Source organism: Pinus tabuliformis, chromosome 2_2 (assembly GCF_031772625.1).
Source record: "Pinus tabuliformis cultivar Carrire ecotype Pingquan chromosome 2_2, CPIR1, whole genome shotgun sequence".
Classification (NCBI taxonomy): Eukaryota; Viridiplantae; Streptophyta; class Pinopsida; order Pinales; family Pinaceae; genus Pinus; species Pinus tabuliformis.
In genome coordinates, this window is record NC_142300.1 from 664,688,374 (window position 1) to 664,709,205 (window position 20,832).

General features: G+C 39.9%; 1 protein-coding gene across 1 annotated transcript; it reads right to left on the minus strand.

Moving 5' to 3' along the window:
• Positions 1 to 1,280: 1,280 nt before the first annotated feature.
• LOC149194368 (uncharacterized) lies at positions 1,281 to 4,589 on the minus strand. Its single transcript, XM_089407656.1, has one exon. It carries the CDS (start codon positions 4,587 to 4,589, stop codon positions 1,281 to 1,283), a length of 3,309 nt encoding a protein of 1,102 aa, XP_089263782.1.
• Positions 4,590 to 20,832: the final 16,243 nt, after the last annotated feature.

Genomic DNA, 20,832 nt, shown 5'->3' on the forward strand with positions numbered 1-20,832 from the left:
TGATCTCGGCAGAAAATTGTGGATGCGCAGAAAAATTTCTGTCAAAACACAGGTCTCGACTCACAAATTCTGTGTTCATATAACCCTGAAATTGGCTCGCATCACAGCCATTTTCATACAATTCCAGCTGTTGATAGCTTTAAAAGTACCAAGGGATTCAAGATCCGGGTTGTTTTCTCAGGGGATACACCGAATTTGCTTCTCATTATTCCGCTTACGATCTCATCGCTGTGAGCGAATTCTGCTCAAGGTTTTCTGGAGATACACAGAGTTTCTTGCACAAGGGAATTCTGATGAGATACAGAGGGTTTCTTGCGCCACGGACAAAATTGATCTGTTTCTTCAGGCAGGGAGTATAGTCGGCCGGCTCTCGGCCGTGTTTTCTGAAGCCTGAGAATGGAACCCGGAACACAACGATAATTGACCTAATTTTCTGAATCCTGAGAATGGAACCTGGAGCGGATTTGTTTTTCTAATTTTCCTTTATGTTTTGTTAAATTCAAAAATGATAAAAAGATTTATAATGCTCTAAATTAAATTAATTCAAAAAATGACCGGGAGACGGTTAAATTAATAATATAAATAGAAAAAGATTGTACATATAAATATAGGTAATTTTTACATGATTTTAAAAAAATGTATATTGTAATTTTAATTTATAAGAAAAATAACATTTAATTTTATATATTAGAAAAATAAATTATGTTTTTCAAATAATTTATATTAGAAAAGTAAAATTTATGTTTTTTTGGTTCGTTAAATTTAAAAGCATAAAAAGAGGATAAGTAATGTACTAAATTAAACTAATAATTTAAAATTTAGAAAGATTGCTAATTTTTATATGGTTTTACATTGTGAGTTTTTTTTTTTCTTCCCGAAGAAAAAGCGAACTTTTTATTATATAAAAAGTTACATTGCATATGCTATTAGCATTTCTGATGATTCTGATGACTGCTGTTTGGTCATTGCAGAAAATCAAAAAACTCTCAGTTATTGACTGACTGACTTCTGAAAGATACATAGGCTGCTGTTTTAAAGGTCAGATTTTACCTGAGAGATCATCCTCCCTTCAGGAGGCATCCAAAGTTTTAACCAAAAAAAGATATTAGGGTCTCCTTCAAGGAAGGAAAACAACCCTTACAGAGCTGTAAGTTCATAGTATCAAACTAATATGCAAATAAAGGAAAGTTCCCTGTTTGTAAGTACATAAACAAAATGTATGCTGATGGTAAAACAGTGATCGCTAGAGCATAAACAAAAAGAGATATTAGTGGCCGCTGTCACTGAAGAGAATCTACAGGAGGCTGATCAGAGAAAAAGGATTGATCCTGTCGTTCTTCAACTACTTCCCAGCTTCCCATAGCTTGCAGTAAACCTTTTTTAGAAAGCTGGTCTGCTTCAACGTTTTTATCCCTGTAGACATGACATAAGATAAGGCTGTTAAATGATGATTTTAGTAACAGAATTTCTTCCAAAAGAATCTTCAAGATTTGATTTTGACATGAGGATTTCCCGTTAACCCAGTTTATGACATTCAGAGAATCTCCGAAGATCTGTATTGTGAAGATGTTTCTTTGAAGAAGCCAACAGAGGAGGAAACGCAAGGCTGACAGCTCGGCAAAATTGTTAGAACCTGACCCTAAGCCTACAGATGCTTTTAGGGAATGATCAGTGCTTAGATGAGTGTTCACTCCTGCACCAGCCCTGTTGTTTTGAGATGCTCCATCGAAAAAAACCCATGGGATGCCTTCCTGGATAACTGCAGGCTTGTGATGAGTGAGGGAATTATTAACTTCTGGGATAGGGATAGCTGAATAAATGGTAGCGCAGTTGGTTGCAGTTACTATCACCGATGTTTCCTTATCTTGAAACAGACTCCTATTCCTAGCTATCCATACCCCCCAACAGAAGATGAGAGGGAGGTTTCTCATGTTCCCCTCAGGATAATTCTGCCACCACCTTCTCCAGGCTTCTTCCAGTGGTTCGTTCCCCCATTCTGCCTTGATGCTTAGCAAACTACATGTCTCCCCCCAGATCTTTTTTGTTTCTGAACAAGAGATAAAAAGATGATTTATTGATTCCTCTTCTGATTTGCACAAAGAACACCTCCCTGGACCAACCATATACCTTGCTTGCAGTATATCCCATGTTGGAACTTTTCTTTTTAGAAGACACCAGAAGAAGATCCTAGCCTTAGCTGGGCACTTTAACTTCCAAATATGTTTCGACCACCACTCTGGATCACCCCATCCTTTTCTTGACATTATGAATTTATAACCACCTTTTGGGGTGTATTCTCCTGATTCTCCCTGAGCCCAGGTCAACATGTCTGGGTCATCTTTAAGCCTGACATTGGATCGTTTGAGCTCTTGTATGTAAGAGCTCCACTCATTCATCCACCTGATATTTATACCTAGCTCTTCACCGCCTTTCCAGGCCTGTCCCCACATAGAAGAGTGGCCTGTCTTCTCCACCTGATTTAGTGTAAAAATGCCTTTACTTTCCAGATGTCTGAGAAGTCCTGGGGATAAAGCATAGTTTTCATTGCATCCTACCCATGGATCCCTACCTATCCTCAGATGCCTTCCATTTCCTATCTTCCACGCCAGACCCTGTTCAATCACAGTGAATGCCTCCACAGTAGCTTTCCAGATGACTGAAGTATTCTTCTTATCCTTAACCGAGCTCCTTATCCAGTCTTCCAATGAGGTTGGTTCTATATATTTCCTTTTAACCACCCTAGTCCATAAATTCTCCATCGATATTAATCTCCATCCTGATTTCGCTGCCAGCGAAAGACTAAATTCAGGGAGCCTTTTTAACCCCCAGCCTCCCCATTCCTTAGGTCTTGCCAGCTTATCCCAAGCCACCCAGGGAAGCACAGAGCTCTCTTTTGAGCCTTCCCACAAAAATCTACAGCATATTCTTCTGATTTTCTCCATAACTCCTTTGGGAACCCAGGTTAAGGCTGCCCAATAGACTGGAATGGCCAAAAGCACAGATTTGATGAGAGTCAATCTACCAGCTCTGGAGATCCATTTGAAACTCCAATGAGTAATTCTGGATTCTATCTTGGCTATTAGCCAGTTCCAATCCTCTTTCTTGTATGCTGCTGGTTTTAACCAGAACCCCAAGTATTTGAAGGGGGAATCCATGGAGCTATGTTGAAAAGGAAACAGATTATGCAACATATTTCTTTCCCTTCTATCCATACCTGCCACAGACACCTGAGATTTCCTAGAATTTATCTGCATACCAGTAGCTTTCAAAAACAAATCTATGATGGATTTTAATTCCTTAAGTTCGCTAGGTGTTCCATTTGAGAAGATCAATATGTCATCAACAAAAAGGAGATGAGTGATAAAAAGATTTATTGCTACCTCAATACCTTTTACCTTTTCTTCCCTTCTAGCTTTTTGAATCAATCTGCTTAAACCTTCTGCCACTAGAAGAAACAACAGAGGAGATAAAGGGCAACCTTGTCTTAAGCCTCTTTGACCTCTGAAGAAAGGTGAAGTTGCTCCGTTGATAAGTACTGCATAGCTGACATTTGAGATGCACCCCATTATCCAACTGATAAAAGAATAATTGAAGCCTAAGTGAGTTAATAACAGCCGAATGTAAATCCAATTGATTCGGTCATATGCTTTGGAGAGATCTATTTTAAGTACCACTCCCTTCTTTTTCTTTTGTCTAACACTGTGTAATACTTCTTGAGCTACTCCAATGGCCTCATGAATTTGTCTTCCATTTAAAAAGCCAAATTGCTCCGTTGAGATGTGCCTCGACAGAATGGGATTAATTCTGATAGCTATCACCTTAGCTATGATCTTATATATGCAGTTGCATAAGGAAATCAGCCTGAAGTCTTCAAAATTCTCCGGATCTTCCTTTTTTGGGATGAGGGCTAGAAAGGTTGCATTGAAAGGACTGTAGACTTCTCCTTTCTGTCTTGATTCTTCAATTACTTCAGTTATTTCTGTACCTATTAAGTCATAGAAATGGAGGAAGAGCTCTATTGTCCATCCGTCAGGCCCAGGGCTTTTATCCTTGGCCATAGATTTCATGGCAGCCTCGACTTCCTCCTTGGTTACAGGGATTGATAATTCTTCAGCCTCTTCCTCTTCAACAAATCTTGGAAAACATTGCGTTGTTCTAATTACCTCGGCTATAGTAGCCTCTCCCGGGTCTGTGAATAATCTCTGGAAATATCTCTGACCAAAGCCCGAGAGAGCTGAGAAGGTACGCACCTCCCTTCCTTCTTCATCTTTTAGTCTCCATATGGTGTTTGCTGATTTCCTTCCTTTGGCATAATTATGGAAAAAGCTGGTGTTTTCATCCCCCGCCTTTAACCAAATTGCTCTACTCTTGAGTCTCCATTCCTCTTCCTTGGCCAAGAGAATTTGGTTCTGACGTTTTTCCAGGTGAAGAATCCTTTCCTTTGAGGCCTGAGTGGCATATCCATCCTCCTCTATACTTTCCAACTTCCTCAGCTCTTCACTAATCCTGATCTGCTCCTCATTCTGCTTGACCTTCCTGTCATTTGCCCAGATGATAGTCGCTTTCTTCAATCTCTTAAGATTTTCCATGAACAGGAAACTTTTATTCTTTCTTGAGTTCCTGTCCGGATGAATCCAAGTTTCCTTGAAGAGCTTGATGAAGGAAGAATCTTGTAACCAAGAGGAGTTAAATTTAAAGGGAGCAGGGGCTTCGGGGGAGGGAAGGATAGATCTAAGAAAATAGGGAAATGATCAGAGGTGCCTATCTCATCAACCCATTGTCTGAGAATAGGAACCTTTGAAACTAAATCTTTAGAGATGAGAAAGCGATCCAATCTTTTAGCCACTCATGCCTCCCCGGCTCTTCTGTTCCTCCAGGTCGGCTTGAGTTTGATCGGGGAAGGATCAATGAGGTTGTTAGTCGATAGGAGATTGAAGAAAAAATCCGTCAGGGGATCTTCCCTGGCCGAAGGACCCCAAGCCTCCATTCTTCCTACAGAAAAGTTTAAGTCGCCTCCCAAAACCAACAGAGAAGACTTCAACAAGGATTTAGTCATCAAATCATTCCAGAAGAACTCCCTTCCTTGACATGGTCCATATACATTGACAATTGAGATGGGTAAAGCATATTCAGGAGATAAGATTTCCATGCCCATCACTTGCCTCATCCCCCATTGGTTTATTACTTTTACTCTTCCTTCCTTGAAACCAATAGCCAGACCCCCTGAGTGACCTGATGAGTCCACTGCTGTGAACTTCTAGCCTGGAAGGAGTGCATTAAGAATCATTTCCACTTCAGCTCCTTTCCCAAGGGTCTCTTGCAGAAAAAGAATCTCAGATCTAGAGTTTTGTATCCATTCTCTAAGAGCCAGTCTTTTGGGTTTACTGGCCAAACCCCTACAGTTCCAAGAAGTCAAGATCATTTAATAACATTTTCAGGGGTCTGCACTGCTCTAAGAACCCCAGTTATGGAATGTTGTTTCCCGTCAGCGACATCAAGTTTTGCTTTTAGCTTGGCCTTAGATAAGTCCGATTTTCTTCCTCTTTTGTTTTTAGAGAGACCTTGAGGGCCCATCTATCCCAAACCTCCTACAGATCCTGACGGCCCCGGCTTACCTCCCAGAGATCTAAGGTTGTAAGGACAGGGGGTGTGAGGGACCGAGGGTACGAGGGGAGGCCATACATCTTCACAATTCAGATCAAGGGAGGGCATTGCAGCCGAAATGGAATCTATGTCATTTCCACCCATAGGTGCATCGGTATTCTCATTTGTGTCTTTCATATGCTTGGGAGAGAGAGAAGAATTTACATGATGAGAATCTATATTTTGATCTGGAAAAAGAAGAGGAGGTTGTGAAGACACTGAGCACATACCCTTTTCTTTTTCAATTGCTGGAGAGGTTTGAGCTGCATTCGTCTCCCCTGCAGTCTCCTCCTTTGCTTTTTCAGATTCCGGACCCATGTCTTTGATCGGTTCACTGTGCTGGGGTTCTTCCTGAGGAAACCCTTTCTGAATCCCCTCTGTCTCCATTTCTTCAACATTCTGATCCACGAAGCCTTCCTTCTCCTGAGAAAACGGTGGTCGATTGAGATCCTTCTCCCAATTTGTTGTGGTCCTCCGAAACCGTCTCCTTCTCCTAGTCAGCGGACAATCCTTAGCAAGATGACCATACTCATGGCACCTATGGCACCGAAAGGGCAAGTATTCGTAATCCAGAATCTGCTCAAACACATAGTCTTTATACTGCAGGTTTATTTTTTGAGCTAGTCCTCTGCTAGGGTTTAGGCTCACCAGGATACGGGCCATTGCTTTGTTCCTGGTCTCTAGAAATGACATATCGGCTTCCAGGAAAGAACCCAATCTGTTCCCTATTGCTTTAAAAACTGATTCAACCCAAAGGAAAGAAGGAAGGCCTGGTGCCCTTACCCAAACTGGATAGACGTCCGTTTTCTCATGAATGGCATCAAAAAGAGGGCTCCATTTCTTCAACAGCACCGGAATGTTGTCTATGATCCAGTTCCTTTCCAGAACCCATTCAGCTGCCTCCCTATTCTCAAACCGGAACATGAACCAACCCTTTGCTAGACATGAAGCCTCAAACCCTTTTGTTCTATCAGATTCGAAATGCTGTTCTCCCCATGCTTGCAAATACCCTGACGAAAATTTCTTACCTCTCGCCCTGCCGACCAGGGTACATTCTGCCACTCCTAGGGATTCTTCTATAGATACGTCCATACCCAGCACCAAATTTCCTTCTAGGTCCTGAGAGCCTATCGGCCTCTGAGATTTCCTTTTCTCTCCTTTTTTCTTAATTCCGCCAACTGTATCCCTAACCTCCTTGAATACGTCGTTTCAAATAATAATTTTAACAAGATTAATTAATAAAATTCACAAGGATTTACACCTAAGGTCTCACTAAAAAAGTAAAAAGAAACAATATAACACACGCTAACAAATCTAAGGAGTCAAAACTATGCAAACAATTTTTCACAACAAACTCACTTGTTGGAGATGAACCCCAACATCGCAGAGATCAATGTGAAATGTGGCTATAAATAAAGCAAGTGGAACTAGTTACATTTGAAACCTGCTTAATGGTCATGACCTGGTGCAAGTAACTTCACATATACAATTTCGTGTGAAGTACCCTCCAAGAAGGCCCAAGTGATTCTAGCAAATGTCTGTTATAGATACAACAGGGACTTCCCCCCCCCCCACCGCCACCTTCGGTAAAATCCTTCATATTATGGTCTCTAAGGTTGTCACATTAAAAACTTGACCTAGGGGGACAATTGCAGATCAAACATACGCATAAGGGTAGAGTAACAAATATCAATACCCTTGAAAGATTCCTCACAAGGAGGTAGAACTTTCAAGTGATTCCCAAGTACCTTGAGGTACCGTTTGTAATGCGTGTAAATCACACAACTGTAACCAATGAAGCATGGTTTATTACTTCGTTGGGTTCGATATTATCTCGTTCTTAACTCCCTTGTTAGAGGATCTTCCCATAACCAAGATGTAATAAATGGATTTACTCCCTACCACAAGATACTAATGTTTGTTTGCAGCTTTGTAAATTTAACTCTCTCCCATTCCAAAGCCCTACAATATGATCTAATGTAGGTGTGACGAGTCCTAGAAATATAAAAATTCTAATTTATTTTATTAGCATTTTTTTACGTTGTTTTTACTCAAAAGGGTGATGAAGATGAAATTGATGATATTTCGACAAACCAAATGCTAATGTAGTGAATATGACAATTCAAACTATTGATTCAATGAACTCCTATTTATGGGAAGGATAAGACTTCTTTCACTTTTCAACAAATGCAAAGAGCCTATCTTCAATAAATCGGTTTTCACCAAAAACGGAACGATTCTAAAAGCACTCTTTCAAAATAAACCATATACTTTTTGCAATGCAAGAATCAATTCGTAAGAGAAAACACAACAAAATCTATAATGCATGGATTTTCATAATGAAGCAATCAATGCAAATCAATCCAAGCAATTTTTTTTTCTTTTTGTGAAAACAAGATTTTATGAATGTAACAAAAACTTTTCCAAAACATAGGTAATATGATTATGAAAATGATTATTGTTGGTAGAGAAAGAAATATGCAACATACCTAATCAACTACAACAATGACTCTTTCCTTCACTATGTCAACGAAGCAACCAAATCAAAACAATGTAACAATGAAAAAATCACTTGAAGCAACCAAATCAAATCAAAGCAAAAAAAGTCATTTACAACAGTCTGGATATCAATCCAGAAACCAAACTAATCCCCTGATTGAGGCTTAAATGAAGAATAAGACAGAGAAATTTCAATTTTCTCTTGATCATTATGGGTCAATAACTGACACTAGAGCGATGGTTATGGTTGTTAAGATGAAAAGTGTGATGTCAACGCATTGTCCCTCACAATAGATCATGTTGAGCACATAAACTAAGAAAAAATTAAAAATTTCTCAAAAGATCAAACAGTTCTAGGGTTCTAAAATTAATGAAGGTTGAATAAAATACTCAGAACACAACTCAAATTTTCGAAAACAAGGGAAATTGAAGAGCATATCACTCCCTAGCAGAGTCGCAAATTTGTTTGGCAGACAAATCTTGTCCTGCGGACCGGACATATCTCCCCGGGCTTAGAAACCAAGCCTAGAAACAAACAAACAAATACATGAAAACATTCCCTAATTTATGACTAAATTATAGATATAAATAGGATGCAAAACTCATACCTTTTCACGAAATGCTTGATAATGGCCCTTGTTTCTGTCCTTTGTAGATTTCAACCTTTCTCCCTTGATGCCCCAAGCAGAGACCCACAGACATAGAGACAAAAAAGTAATAAAAGCATATGATACATTAATGATTCAACCATAAAACCATATAAGTGATCAAGGAATCCTACAATAAACCTCATAACAAATGCATATGGGAGATAGAAAAAGTATTTGTATTAATAATAATGAGAAGGGGAATTACAACCACGTTCCTTGATGTTGGAAGTCTCCTCATAGTGATCTTAAAACCAAGCCCTTGCAATCAAAGAAATCTAATGGAAATTTGAGCAACATGTACGTAAGTTCAAAAGTATATAATGGCATCCCAGTTCTCTTTCAAGGTATTGTACTTATAGGAAGGAGTGGAAGTTGAGAGATCCATGAAGGGAGGAGAGATATCCACAATGATTGTGATGGATCCATTAAAGGAGGAAGGAGGCCAAGGATATGGGGAGTTCGAGCTCAATCTCAACCAATTCATTTTAGATACCCACTACGAGGCTTCTAAAAGAGGAAGTTTAATTTACTTTCCTTTTTTTTACCTCTGTAAGAAGATCATCATGACCCAAACACAGGAAGACTACGATGACATCACTCTGTGTTTAGTATGCAACATGCATCACCACATGTACTAAACTAATGACCCGTGATATCATTAAAAATTAGGGTTTTTTAGATATTTAATCTAGGATTCTTATACACCATTGAAGGGTATTTCTTTTGTAGAAATTAATAGAAATTTGATACTACGGATTAAATAAAATTGAAATCAAGAGATTACAAATTTAATGTACTATTTTGTGGAATGGAAATCACAATTTAGAAACACGTGCAATGACATGCAACCATTAAAACACCACAAGAATACAATGATTTATAGGGGAACATAACTGGGAAAAACCCTTTCGTTGCTTTTCATTAATCAAATGAGAATGAAAAACTATTACAATGTCTTGTTTCGATCCTGAAACACAACTTGCACTATAAACCTGTTCTCATGTTGACCGTCCTGCTTTGGCCAACACTTAACCAATTCAAGGCCCCAACTAGCTCCTATTTCCTAGTGCAATTATGGAGGAAATTAGCTCTTAAAAGATAAGAATTTCTCCTATTTTCTTGCGCAATTCCCAAGGAATGATTCACCCGCTTAACTGCCAAGTATGTAGACTCAACTAGTATACAATTGATAATTACAAGGTGTCTTTTCCTCCACTCCAGCTAGGAAATTCAAACTCCATGCATGTCTAGGTTATTTTTAGTTCACTAACTATTTTAACTGAAAGATCACTGAGTTAACAACAATTCGACTACTCAATTGACTCAACTAGTTACTTGAGCTCAGTTAACTGAGTCAAACTGAAAATAACTGAACTAGATTGCTAAATTTTAGCAATCACTACATGCACAACTCTACTTCTAGCCTATAACTCGAATTTACTGAGTAAACTAGTAGACAAAGCCATGTCACATAAATTAACTGCAATCTAAGTCATCCTATTGATGTGAAAAATCGAATTACTAAATTTTACTAAGGCACAAGTCAAATTTATCCTTTCTTGCTACATTTCCAACACTCCTTAGCAAGAAAGGGATTCTGCACCACCCCTATCCTGCACCCTTGGAATTCAAATTTGCTTCTTGAAAATTCCCTTGTCAAGATATCTGCATTCTTCTCCTCAATTGGAATGTATTGTAGCATCATAATTCTCCTCTACACACAATCCTGCAAGTGATGGTACTTAATATCAATGTGCTTGGATGTATCATGAAATATTGGATTCTGATAGAGTTTAATACAACTATGATTATCACAATAAATCATTGTCAGATCCATCTCTTGACCGAAAATACCCACAAGTATTTTTCTCACCCATATGGCCTCACATGTTGCTCGACTTGCAGCCATATATTTAGCCTCTGCATAGTTGAGTACCACAAACTTATATTTCTTGCTATACCAGGAAATAATTGCACACCCAACACTAAAGATAGCACCTGAAGTACTTTTCCTATCCGATGGAATCCCTTCCCAATCTGTAACAGTGAAGCCTTGAAGCTTCACTCTCTCTATCCTCCTGTACCATAACCCATACTCGGTTGCACCTCTAAGGTACCTTAACGCCTGCTTTGTTGCCTTTCAATACAACTTAGTAGGCTTCACCATGACTTGACTCGACTGATTATCTACACAGCATATGTTGGGCCTTGTGTTCACTAAATACATAAAGGATCCCACAAGTTGTTTGTAGATGGTAGCATCTACTGCCTCTCCTAAAGAAGCACTCTCCTTCTTCCAATTTGTAGCTAGAGTCGTGTCCATCGGCTTGCAATTCTCCATGTGAAATCTCTGAAGTATTTTAGAGGTGTACTTCCCCTGACTCACAAATAACTCACCATCACCCTACCATACTTCCAGCCCAAGGAAGTAATGCATCAAGTCCATGTCTTTCATCTCAAAATTTCTTGCAAAGTCCTCCTTGCAAGAGCAGATCAATTGCTCATCCCCTGCAAGTATCAAGTCATCAACATACAAAACCAAGATAAGCAACTTTCCATTTATCATAATGTGATAGAGATTGGGATATGCTTCGCTTTTGGTGAAGCCTAATCCACTGAGATATGTATCAGTCCGAGTTACCATGCTCGGGGAACCTATTTGAGACCATACATGGCTATCCTCAGTGTGCACACATGTGTCTCCCTATCATATGTCTCAAATCCCTCTGGCTATTCCATGTAAATTTCTTCCTCAACAACACCATTTAGAAAGGCAGTCTTCACATCCATCTGGTGGATTTTCCACCCCATTTTCACAACTAATTCTAGAATGGTTATGATCGAGGAATATCTTGCTACTGGGGCAAATGTTTCCTCCTAGTCCATTCCCTCTACCCAAGAGAAACCTTTGGCCACAAATCTAGCCTTGTACTTCTCGATGTTCCCTTCAAATGCATGCTTCACTTTGTAATCCACCTGGAACCAACCACTGACTTGTTCTTTGGTCTCAACACCACCTCCCATACATTGTTCTTCATGATGGATTCATATTCCTCCACCTTGTCATCAACCCACACTGGTTGAGAAACTGCTTCCTTAAATGAAGAAGGAGATATCTCAATGAGTTCCATCATTAGAGCCATACATCGGGTATACCTATCTAGTGACCTCCTTTTCCCGCGTTGAGATGAAGGAGCTCCCACATGCTCCTGTGCATCCTATACCAATACGTCAACTTCTCTAGTTCTATTCCTTCTCTTTCTGGAAGATTCTAGTCAAGTGGGTGCCTCCACTCGACCTCCTGTCTTCTCCCGTGCATGTGGTTGCTCCCCAGCTTTCTAAAGCTTTATCCGAGGCTCCTCCTTTGGAGCTAGAAGCCCCCCTTCCAGTGGGATACTCAACTCTTGCTCTAGAGAGAATCTCATAGCCTTCTCCCCATCAAATTTGAAATCTCTCCTCACTACTGTTAGCCCGAGTGTGGGAAAATAAACCCTATAGTTATGTGGTGTCTTGGTGCATCCTATAAAGACTCCAATATTAGTTGTAGGCTCAGGTTTCTTCCTACTGTCCTTTGAGACATGACAATACACAATAGCTCCAAAAATTTTGAAATGAGATACATATGGCTTCCTCCTAGAGAATTTTTTTTTGGGTGTGATCATGCCAAGTATTCAACAAGGACTCTAGTTCTATAAATAATATGCAGTGTTGCATGCTTCTACCCATAGATTCAATGACAACCCCTGATCATGCAAGATGGCTCTTGATGCTCCCACTATGCTTTTCTTCTTCCTTTCGGCCACCCCATTTTGATGTGGGTTATGGGGTGCTATCAGTTCTCTTCTAATACCATCTTTGGCACAAAAGTCATTGAAGGTGCTAGAAACATATTCTCCCCCATTATCACTTCTCAGGGATTTCAATTTCCACTGGTCTCCTTTGCAACAAATACTTTGACTTCAGCAAATTTTGATAAAACTTCATCCTTCTTTCACATGAAGAAGATCCAACATTTTCTAGAAAAATCATCAACAAAATTACATAATAATTATGTTTTTTTGTAGAGGTTGTAGAAAATGGTCCACATACATCAGAGTGGACTCACTCCAATATTGCACCAACTCTATTATATCGACCCTGGAAGGTGGATTTGACATATGTCCCCAATGTGCATCCCTTGTAGACATCGTGCTGGTCAAGGGTGCATTTCGGGAGACTGGTGGTAATCAGCTACATGATTTTTAAGGCTCCATAGTGAAAGTGTCCCATGTGTTTGTACCAGAGTTCTCCAACATCTCAACTATGCACTCCTCCTGCCTTGCTACTTAGTGCAACATAAGATTCCACCTCAATTTTGTATAGATTCTTCACTCTAACTCTAATTATTTTCCTTTTCTTAGTAGCTACTTGTCTCTTAAAGGATTTATCCTTAATCAAAACAGCATCATAGCCACGATCCTCTAATACAAACACAAATATTAGGTTCTTCTTCATCCCAGGAACATACATAACATCTTTCATATGAAGGTGGGAGTCAGAATCCCTCTTAAAGGTTATGGTACCAATTCCTTTGTTACTGTGCACCCATCATCCCCAAGTTCTATGTGCATCTAGAGATCCTTCTCCTCTAGGCTATTGAAGAAATATTTGCATCTTGTCATATGGATCGAGGCACCTCAATATAGATACCACCCACTCCCCATTATAGTGTTCACCATGTATATAATTAGGGTGAATTCTAATTCAAATTGTGAGGCAAGTGTTTTACCTCCTGCTCCTCCTCAGGGATTCTTGTAAGACTTTTTGTGTGGACACTTTGTTGCATAATGCCCAAATAAATGGTAGTGGATTTTTTTTATTTTTTTTAGGTCCTTATTCTTGCCATTGTTCTAGCTAGACTCTGGCTTGCTTTGGGCCTTCTTACCCTTTCCAACCAAGGAAAAATTCTCTTCCTCCTCAGATTTGGATGTTACTCCATATCTAGTGTTCCGTGAATTTCTTCTACACTAGATCAAACCAAAGTCTCTCCCAATTTGGCAATTTGCCCCTTCCATTTATTGAGTCCTCGTAGCTGTGCTGGGATTTTGGAAGGCCTAAGAGAGCTAGGTTCATTAGTTGTGAAGAGGGAATATTTTTTTCCAAATCCTCTAAGCTCATCTTGACACTGAGTGAACCTGGAGAGGTAATGTGGAATGTTTTCTCCTTTTTGCATGCATATGTTTTTGAGATTATCCCTCAATGCCAATTTCCTGGCATTGCTACCATTTTTGAATAGTTTAGTGAGGGTCTTCCACATAGGAAATGGAGTCTCCTTTCCATGTAAATTTGAGACTATGTGATCTCTCACACCCTCGAGGATGATCCTCCTGGATTTTGTAGTATCCTTCTTACACTGGACTAATTGTTGTGCATCTATGTTGCTGACTTTGGAATGTCAGTTTTGGTGTACTCCAACAAACCATTAGCATCGAGCACTGCTTCCATCCTATCCATCTAGGCTATGAAATTCGAGGTCCCCTCAAGGGAATACTCTAATCTCAATCCATTGAAAGACATTTTCCTTCATGGAAGAAAAATTGCTTCACTGAATCGAATCGAAATAAAGGATTACAAATTTCCTCTACTGTTCTGCGAAATGGAAATCACAATTTAGAAACACATGTAATGATATGCAACCATTAAAACACCACAAGAACACAATGATTTACAAGGGAACCTAACTGGGAAAACCCCCTCTACTGCTTTTCATTAATCAGATGAGAATGATAAACTATTACAATGTCTTGCTTCGATCCTGAAGCATAACTTGCACTGTAAACCTGTTCTCCTACTGATTGTCTTGTTTTGGAAAACACTTAGCCAATTAAAGGCCCCATATAGCTCCTATTTCCTTGCGCAATACTAGAGGAAATTAGCTCCTAAAAGATAGTAATTTTCTCCTATTTGCTTGCATAATTCACAAGGAATGATTCATCCACTTAACTTCCAAGCCTATACACTCAAATAGTATACAATTGATAATTATGAGGTGCCTTTTCCTCCACTCCAACTAGGAAATTAAAATTCCATGCATGCCTGGGCTATTTTTAGCTGATTGACTAGTTTATCTAAGAGATGACAGAGTTAACAATAGTTATACTGCTCAACTGACCTTAAACTGACTCAACTAGTTACTCGAGTTAAATTCACTGAGTCAAACTGAAAATCATTGAACTAGATTACTAAATTTTAGCAATCACTACATGCACAACTCTACTTCTTGCCTATAACTCGAATTTACTTGGTAAAATAGTAGACAAAGCCATGTCACACAAGTTAACTGTAATCCAAGTCATCAAGCTGATGTGGAAAATAAAATTACTAAATTCGACTAGGGCACAAGTCATATTTAGCATTTATTTCTACATTTCTAACATCTTCCATCTTTCAAGGGGACTCATCGGATCACGAAAGACCCAGATTTGGCATCATTTTCATAAGTGTGACAATTTGATGTATAACACAGTTTGGCATTAGATTAATTAATCCATTCTCTAAATTCCAATTATGTCTAAAACCTCTCCATGCATTCTAGGATCACATGCTGGGAGCCACTTGGCATGTCACACAATTATATTTTCCAATGGTCAAGCAATAATCGCTACCCGTAGGATTTAAGGGATGGGGCTATGTCCCTATAAATCATTTACAATGATGTTTCCTAATTCAAAAGTGCTTCCTTTGTTTTCCTATATATCGTATTTATTGCATTGGCTCAGGATGTGGTTGGCTTCATAGAAAGAAAAATGTTTTATCATCCCCATACTTTAAGGAGTATAGCTTTCAATTTTATGTGCCTTGGCAAGTTCTTCTTGATAAATTTATGTATTATAATCCTATAGTCTCCCATGATTTTTTTTTAGGGCATTGTTAGCTCTGCTATATAACTATGGTTTTTAAAGGTCAGAGATAAGCTTGGTTGGATTGATCATGCTCAAAGGAAAGCCCACAACAGTCATTTCCCCCTTTCTCTCTACTTCGCTTATTCTCCTTTACCTCTGTTTCCTTTGTTTTTCCTCTAAACCTGCTATAAACCCCTTTTACTTTAAGCCCCGAGCGCAAAGGCCTAAAACCACCATAGAACCTCATCCTTATAACCTCGCACACTCATAAACCCTTATCTTAATCTCAGCCGTTGATTTCCTCCCATTGATCCAACGGCTCACGTCGCACCCGATAAAGCAACCTGCGCAATCAAATCCCCACCGTTCGATCACCTCCAAAGAGATCTGACGGCCTTCGCACATATTGCGCCCATGATGTAACTGAACGTTAGTGTGCGATGAGAGTGGTTTTTCTCTCTCATCTGCCGATACGTGTCGAGTGCTGAGTGGAATCACTCAGTCTTGTAATTTACCGCTTTATGTCCAAAGGCGGTGCGATCAATACCGTTTACCGCCTAACCTATCCGCCCACCCATTAAACTCCCGTGCAACTTCATTGCCCAATCACCATTTGATCTGTCCGCCCAAGATCCAACGACCCTCGTTCACCCCACTCCCACCTTGGCTGATATTCTCTGCCGAGCCATCTCCGCCATCCATTTCTTCAATCCGACGACCAACCTTCCCCCTCATCCAACTCGTCCACTCGCCCATGCAGTCCACGTCCCTTGACCACTCTATTTGCCCGAAGGAGGAAGGTGACCAACTTACCAGTACCAGTCGCAGTTGCTCCCCAACAACCATATTTAACAAACAACATGGCCAAGGGTGAAAAGGACAGAGCATGACCCTGTAGCTTCATTTATCAGTTATGGAATTTCACTGGTACGAGCACTCCAACTGCCTAAGAGGACAGCACAGCACCTGCAAAGATCAAATTCATCCACTGAAGCAAGCAAACACACTCAGAGACTCCATCAGGTAGTTAAATGTGGTTGGTGATCAATTATGACCTCTCCATACCTAAATGGCTAAGAGCCCCTGTAATGTAAAATCTATAAATACCCCGAAACAAGATGTAATCAGGGTTGATGGTTGATGTTTTGATGTAAGGTTCAACTTCTGGAGACTGTAGATATTTTGTCACTTGCAGCGTCTCGTCTTCATTTTCAGCTAATACAAGCTTCTTTTGTTGTTAACTGCTCACTTTCCATTTTCTTCTGTTCTAAGCTGTGCCTGATATGCTGAGTTCTTGATCTTTAAGGTTTAGCACTAGAAAGCTGTCATCCTATCTATGTGTTAGATTGTTGAATGTATCATTGAATAAGTTATTCAAGTTTCTTTTTATCTAGTGCCAGAGAGCTATCATCCTGTCTGTGCATTAGTAGATTAGATTTATAGGCTTCTTTACTGGTTGCAGCTGACCATCACATGGTCTTGTGCATCTGTTGGTGTGGTCAGTATTATCCATATTCACCCAATCTCTAAACTGTGAGTAGTTGGTGGTTTAAAGCCTTGTAGTCTGGGGGTGTTCACGCATGTCCAGAGTGAAACAAAGTAGAAGTGGTTATCTGGCTTGAACAAGCATCATCCCTTCCATTCATCCATTGCAACAATAAGTTGAATGTATATGTTACGAGGCATCTCCGAGCTACAACCTAGGAGAGTTTCTTGGAATCCTAACATAATTGGCACCATCGTTGGGGAGAGGAGATTGAAGTTCATCTTCCCTAGGAGAATGACACAGATCCAGATTTGATGATAGACAAAGCCTGGACACATTTCTGGTTGTAATCATCTATCTGACGACTCCACTAGAGGACCAATATTTGGTGACTCCACATTATAGTTTTGGCTCAGTTTGTGAGGCATACCTGGAGAAATCCTCAGAAATCACCAGTTGACCCAGTGCTTGACCTTGTGAAAATTGTGAAGCAGAAAAAGATCACTCAGAAAGGAGCATCAGGATCAGGAAAGCCTAAACAATCTTATGTATCTCTGCAAGAGAGGCTTGTAACTGAGCATGTTTATTTTGAAGATATAGAGCCTAGCATTGTCAGTGAAGAAATACCCTCAGAGATTCATAAAGCTCCTTGTTCAATAAGTTCCCCTTTGGATTTCAGTCCAAAGAAAACCTCCCCTACAGTCCATCATATTCCCTTATCCTTGTCAGTTATTTCATAGCTCCCTACCTTTCAAACTGCCAGTATCCTTCCATCTACCTAAGTCATGGCACACCCACAAGCTCCTACTAAGATGGAAATAATCATAGCTACTAGGTATGGACCCCTGGTTTTGCCTAGTCCTTTGAATGCCATGCCTATAGGAGAATACTAGAAATACATGCCTAAATTCACTGGTACAGAGGAAGTAACAACTGAAGAGCACCTTGAGTCTTTTTATAGTTATGTTGATAACCTTGATATTAGTGAAGATGATGTGTGGATGAGAGTGTTTGTCCAAAGCCTTGATGGAGAGGCTAGAAATAGGTTCAAAGAGCTGACCCCTAGGTCCATAGCAGACATTGAAGCATTGGATGATGTGTTTTTAAAGCGTTGCGGAGATAAGAAAGACTTGCTATACTACCATACGGAGTTTGGCAACCTGAAAAGAGAAAATGGGGGATCATTTCCGAATTTTAATAAGAGATTCAACCGTATGTATAGCAAGATACCAGCTAAAGTAAAGCCTACCCCCACCTCTGCAAAACTCACCTATGCTAATGCATTTGACTCTGACTTTTGCCTGCTGTTAAGAGAAAGAAGATGTGCTACTCTTGCTGAAATGCAAGATGCAGCCTTAGAGGTAGAATCTAATATCATGGTTGCAGAAAAACTCAAAGGTCATGCTGACAGAAGGAGGCAGAGAGGGGAAGCTTCCTCCTCTTCTTCATCTTCAGAGCCTAAATTAGATAAAATGACTAAGATGATAGAGTCATTGGCTGCTGAGATATCCAAGCTGAAGGTTGAGCAGAGTTCTGGGAAGGCAAGGCTACCTAATACATTTGCTCCCAAAAATCCAAATCCATTTAGAAGAGCAAATGAACAGTTGCAAATCATTCAAAGAGGCAAAGAAGCCAGTGAAGAACAAAGGGTTAAGACTACTTTTCAGAACGTAGTCATGGAGGAGGAACAACTTGATGAAGAGGATGAGATTCACTGCATGGAAGACAAGGGCATTGCTGCCTTTTTGACATTGGCTACCTATGAAGAATCATTACTCAAAGATCAGACCAGCCAAGAGTGGGACAGAGAAGCTATTCTACAGACTGAAGATCAACAAAGATATAATTTGAGGTCAAGAACGAGTAATGTCAAGGAGAGCCCTGCCCAAAGAGTTGATGTCCCCATAGAGCAGCAGAGCAACAAATAGAGAAAACCAGCAGCTAATCCAGTCATCCTCAAAGCACCGACTCAAGAGGTAAGAGGCCCCGACAAGTTCCCTTCCCCCTTCAGCTTTGAATCAGAAGTCTAGAAGTTAAAAATATATATCCCTCTGATAGAACTTGTGAAGAGTGAAGTCTTTAGAAAGCCTATCCTTGATGCCCTTGAGCTAAAATCCTCACCAGCCTCCGATGACTATGTGAATTTACAAGATGATAAACTTGTAGTTGTGCTTAGCCCAATGACTAAACCCTCTGATAATATCTCCCCATCATTTTATGTCTCCTTGACCATTCATGACAAAACCCTCCATAACTGCTTGCTGGACACAGGTGCCAGCCATAATCTGATGCCTAAAGATGTCATGGAAGAGTTAGGCGTTGACATCACCAGACCTTATCATGACTTATTCTCCTTTGATTCAAGAAAGGTCAAATATCTAGGATTAATCAAGGACTTGGCTATCACCCTAACCCAGCCACCCACGAAGAGCATGATGATGGATATTGTGGCAGCATATGTCCCCCCCTAAGTTTGGTATGCTAATTTCCATAGGATGGATTAAGAGGTTGGGGGGAACATTACAAAATGATTTATCTTGTGCCATTGTCCCAGTTTTTGGAGGGGAAAGCAGAAGACTATATAGGGAAGCCCAGCTGGCCTACATCATCAGTGATGAGAATAATCCCACTAATCATCCTATCTATGCTGCGGACACTAATTTTGGAGCATGTATTCTCCAAATTGAAGAATCCCATAGGGCCTCGGTGCAGCTCAAGAAACCAATAGGCCAGGCCATTGAAGAACAAGGAAATCAGGTTTGGGATATGTTCTTTGATGGAGCATGTTCAAGGGAAACTACATGAGCATGAGTGGTGCTGGTATCTCCAAAGCAAGAAAGCATACATCTATCTTTTAAGCTGAATTTTCAGCTCACTAACAATATACCATAGTATGAAGCTCTAGTATTGGGCCTAAACGCAGCTAAAGACAGAGGAATCAGAAACATTAAGGTGTTTGGAGATGTTGATATTATCATTCAGCAAGTGAACAAACGTTCCAAGCAAGGCACCCAAGGCTGAGAGCATACAAATATGAGGTATGGAGACTCAAAGACTCTTTTAATAGTTTTTGTATCTCATATATTCCTAGAGCCAAAAATCACCTTGCTGATTCCCTTGCTGTGTTTGCTAGCATTTTTATTCCCCCCATGCTCCCTAGACTAGTTTATGAAGTCCAGGTAAAATATATACCAACCTTTCCTGATAATGTCCAGAATTGGAAACTCTTTGAGGATGATGATGAAGTAAATATGTTTATGCAAGTCATTGATGAATTTTCTGAAATGCAAATTGACCAAGAGAATAAAGCCTTGGAAGAAAGCCCCCAATCCCAGCTAAAGAATAGAATTGGCCAAAACAACATTATTCAGTTGCCTAGCAATTATATACCTAAAGGCCTAGTTCCCTTGGAGAATCTGTTTGACTAGAATGATGTGCCTCATAAGGCTGCCCAAAAAGAAGATCAATCCGCAATCCATAGGCATAACATAGGGAGCCCAGATCATCCAAAATATATAAATTTGTCCTCCCATTTGTCTGCTGACCAAAGTTCTAAATACTGCACCTTGATGAAGCAGTTTTCTGATGTTTTTGCCTAGGAGTATAGTGACCTCAAAACTTATGACAAAAAGATCATCCAACATAAGAACCCCTTGGAGAAAGACACCATCCC

Excerpts from the sequence above, each read along its gene's own strand:
- LOC149194368 (XM_089407656.1), bottom strand. The coding sequence starts at position 4,589 with ATGGAAAATCTTAAGAGATTGAAGAAAGCGACTATCATCTGGGCAAAT.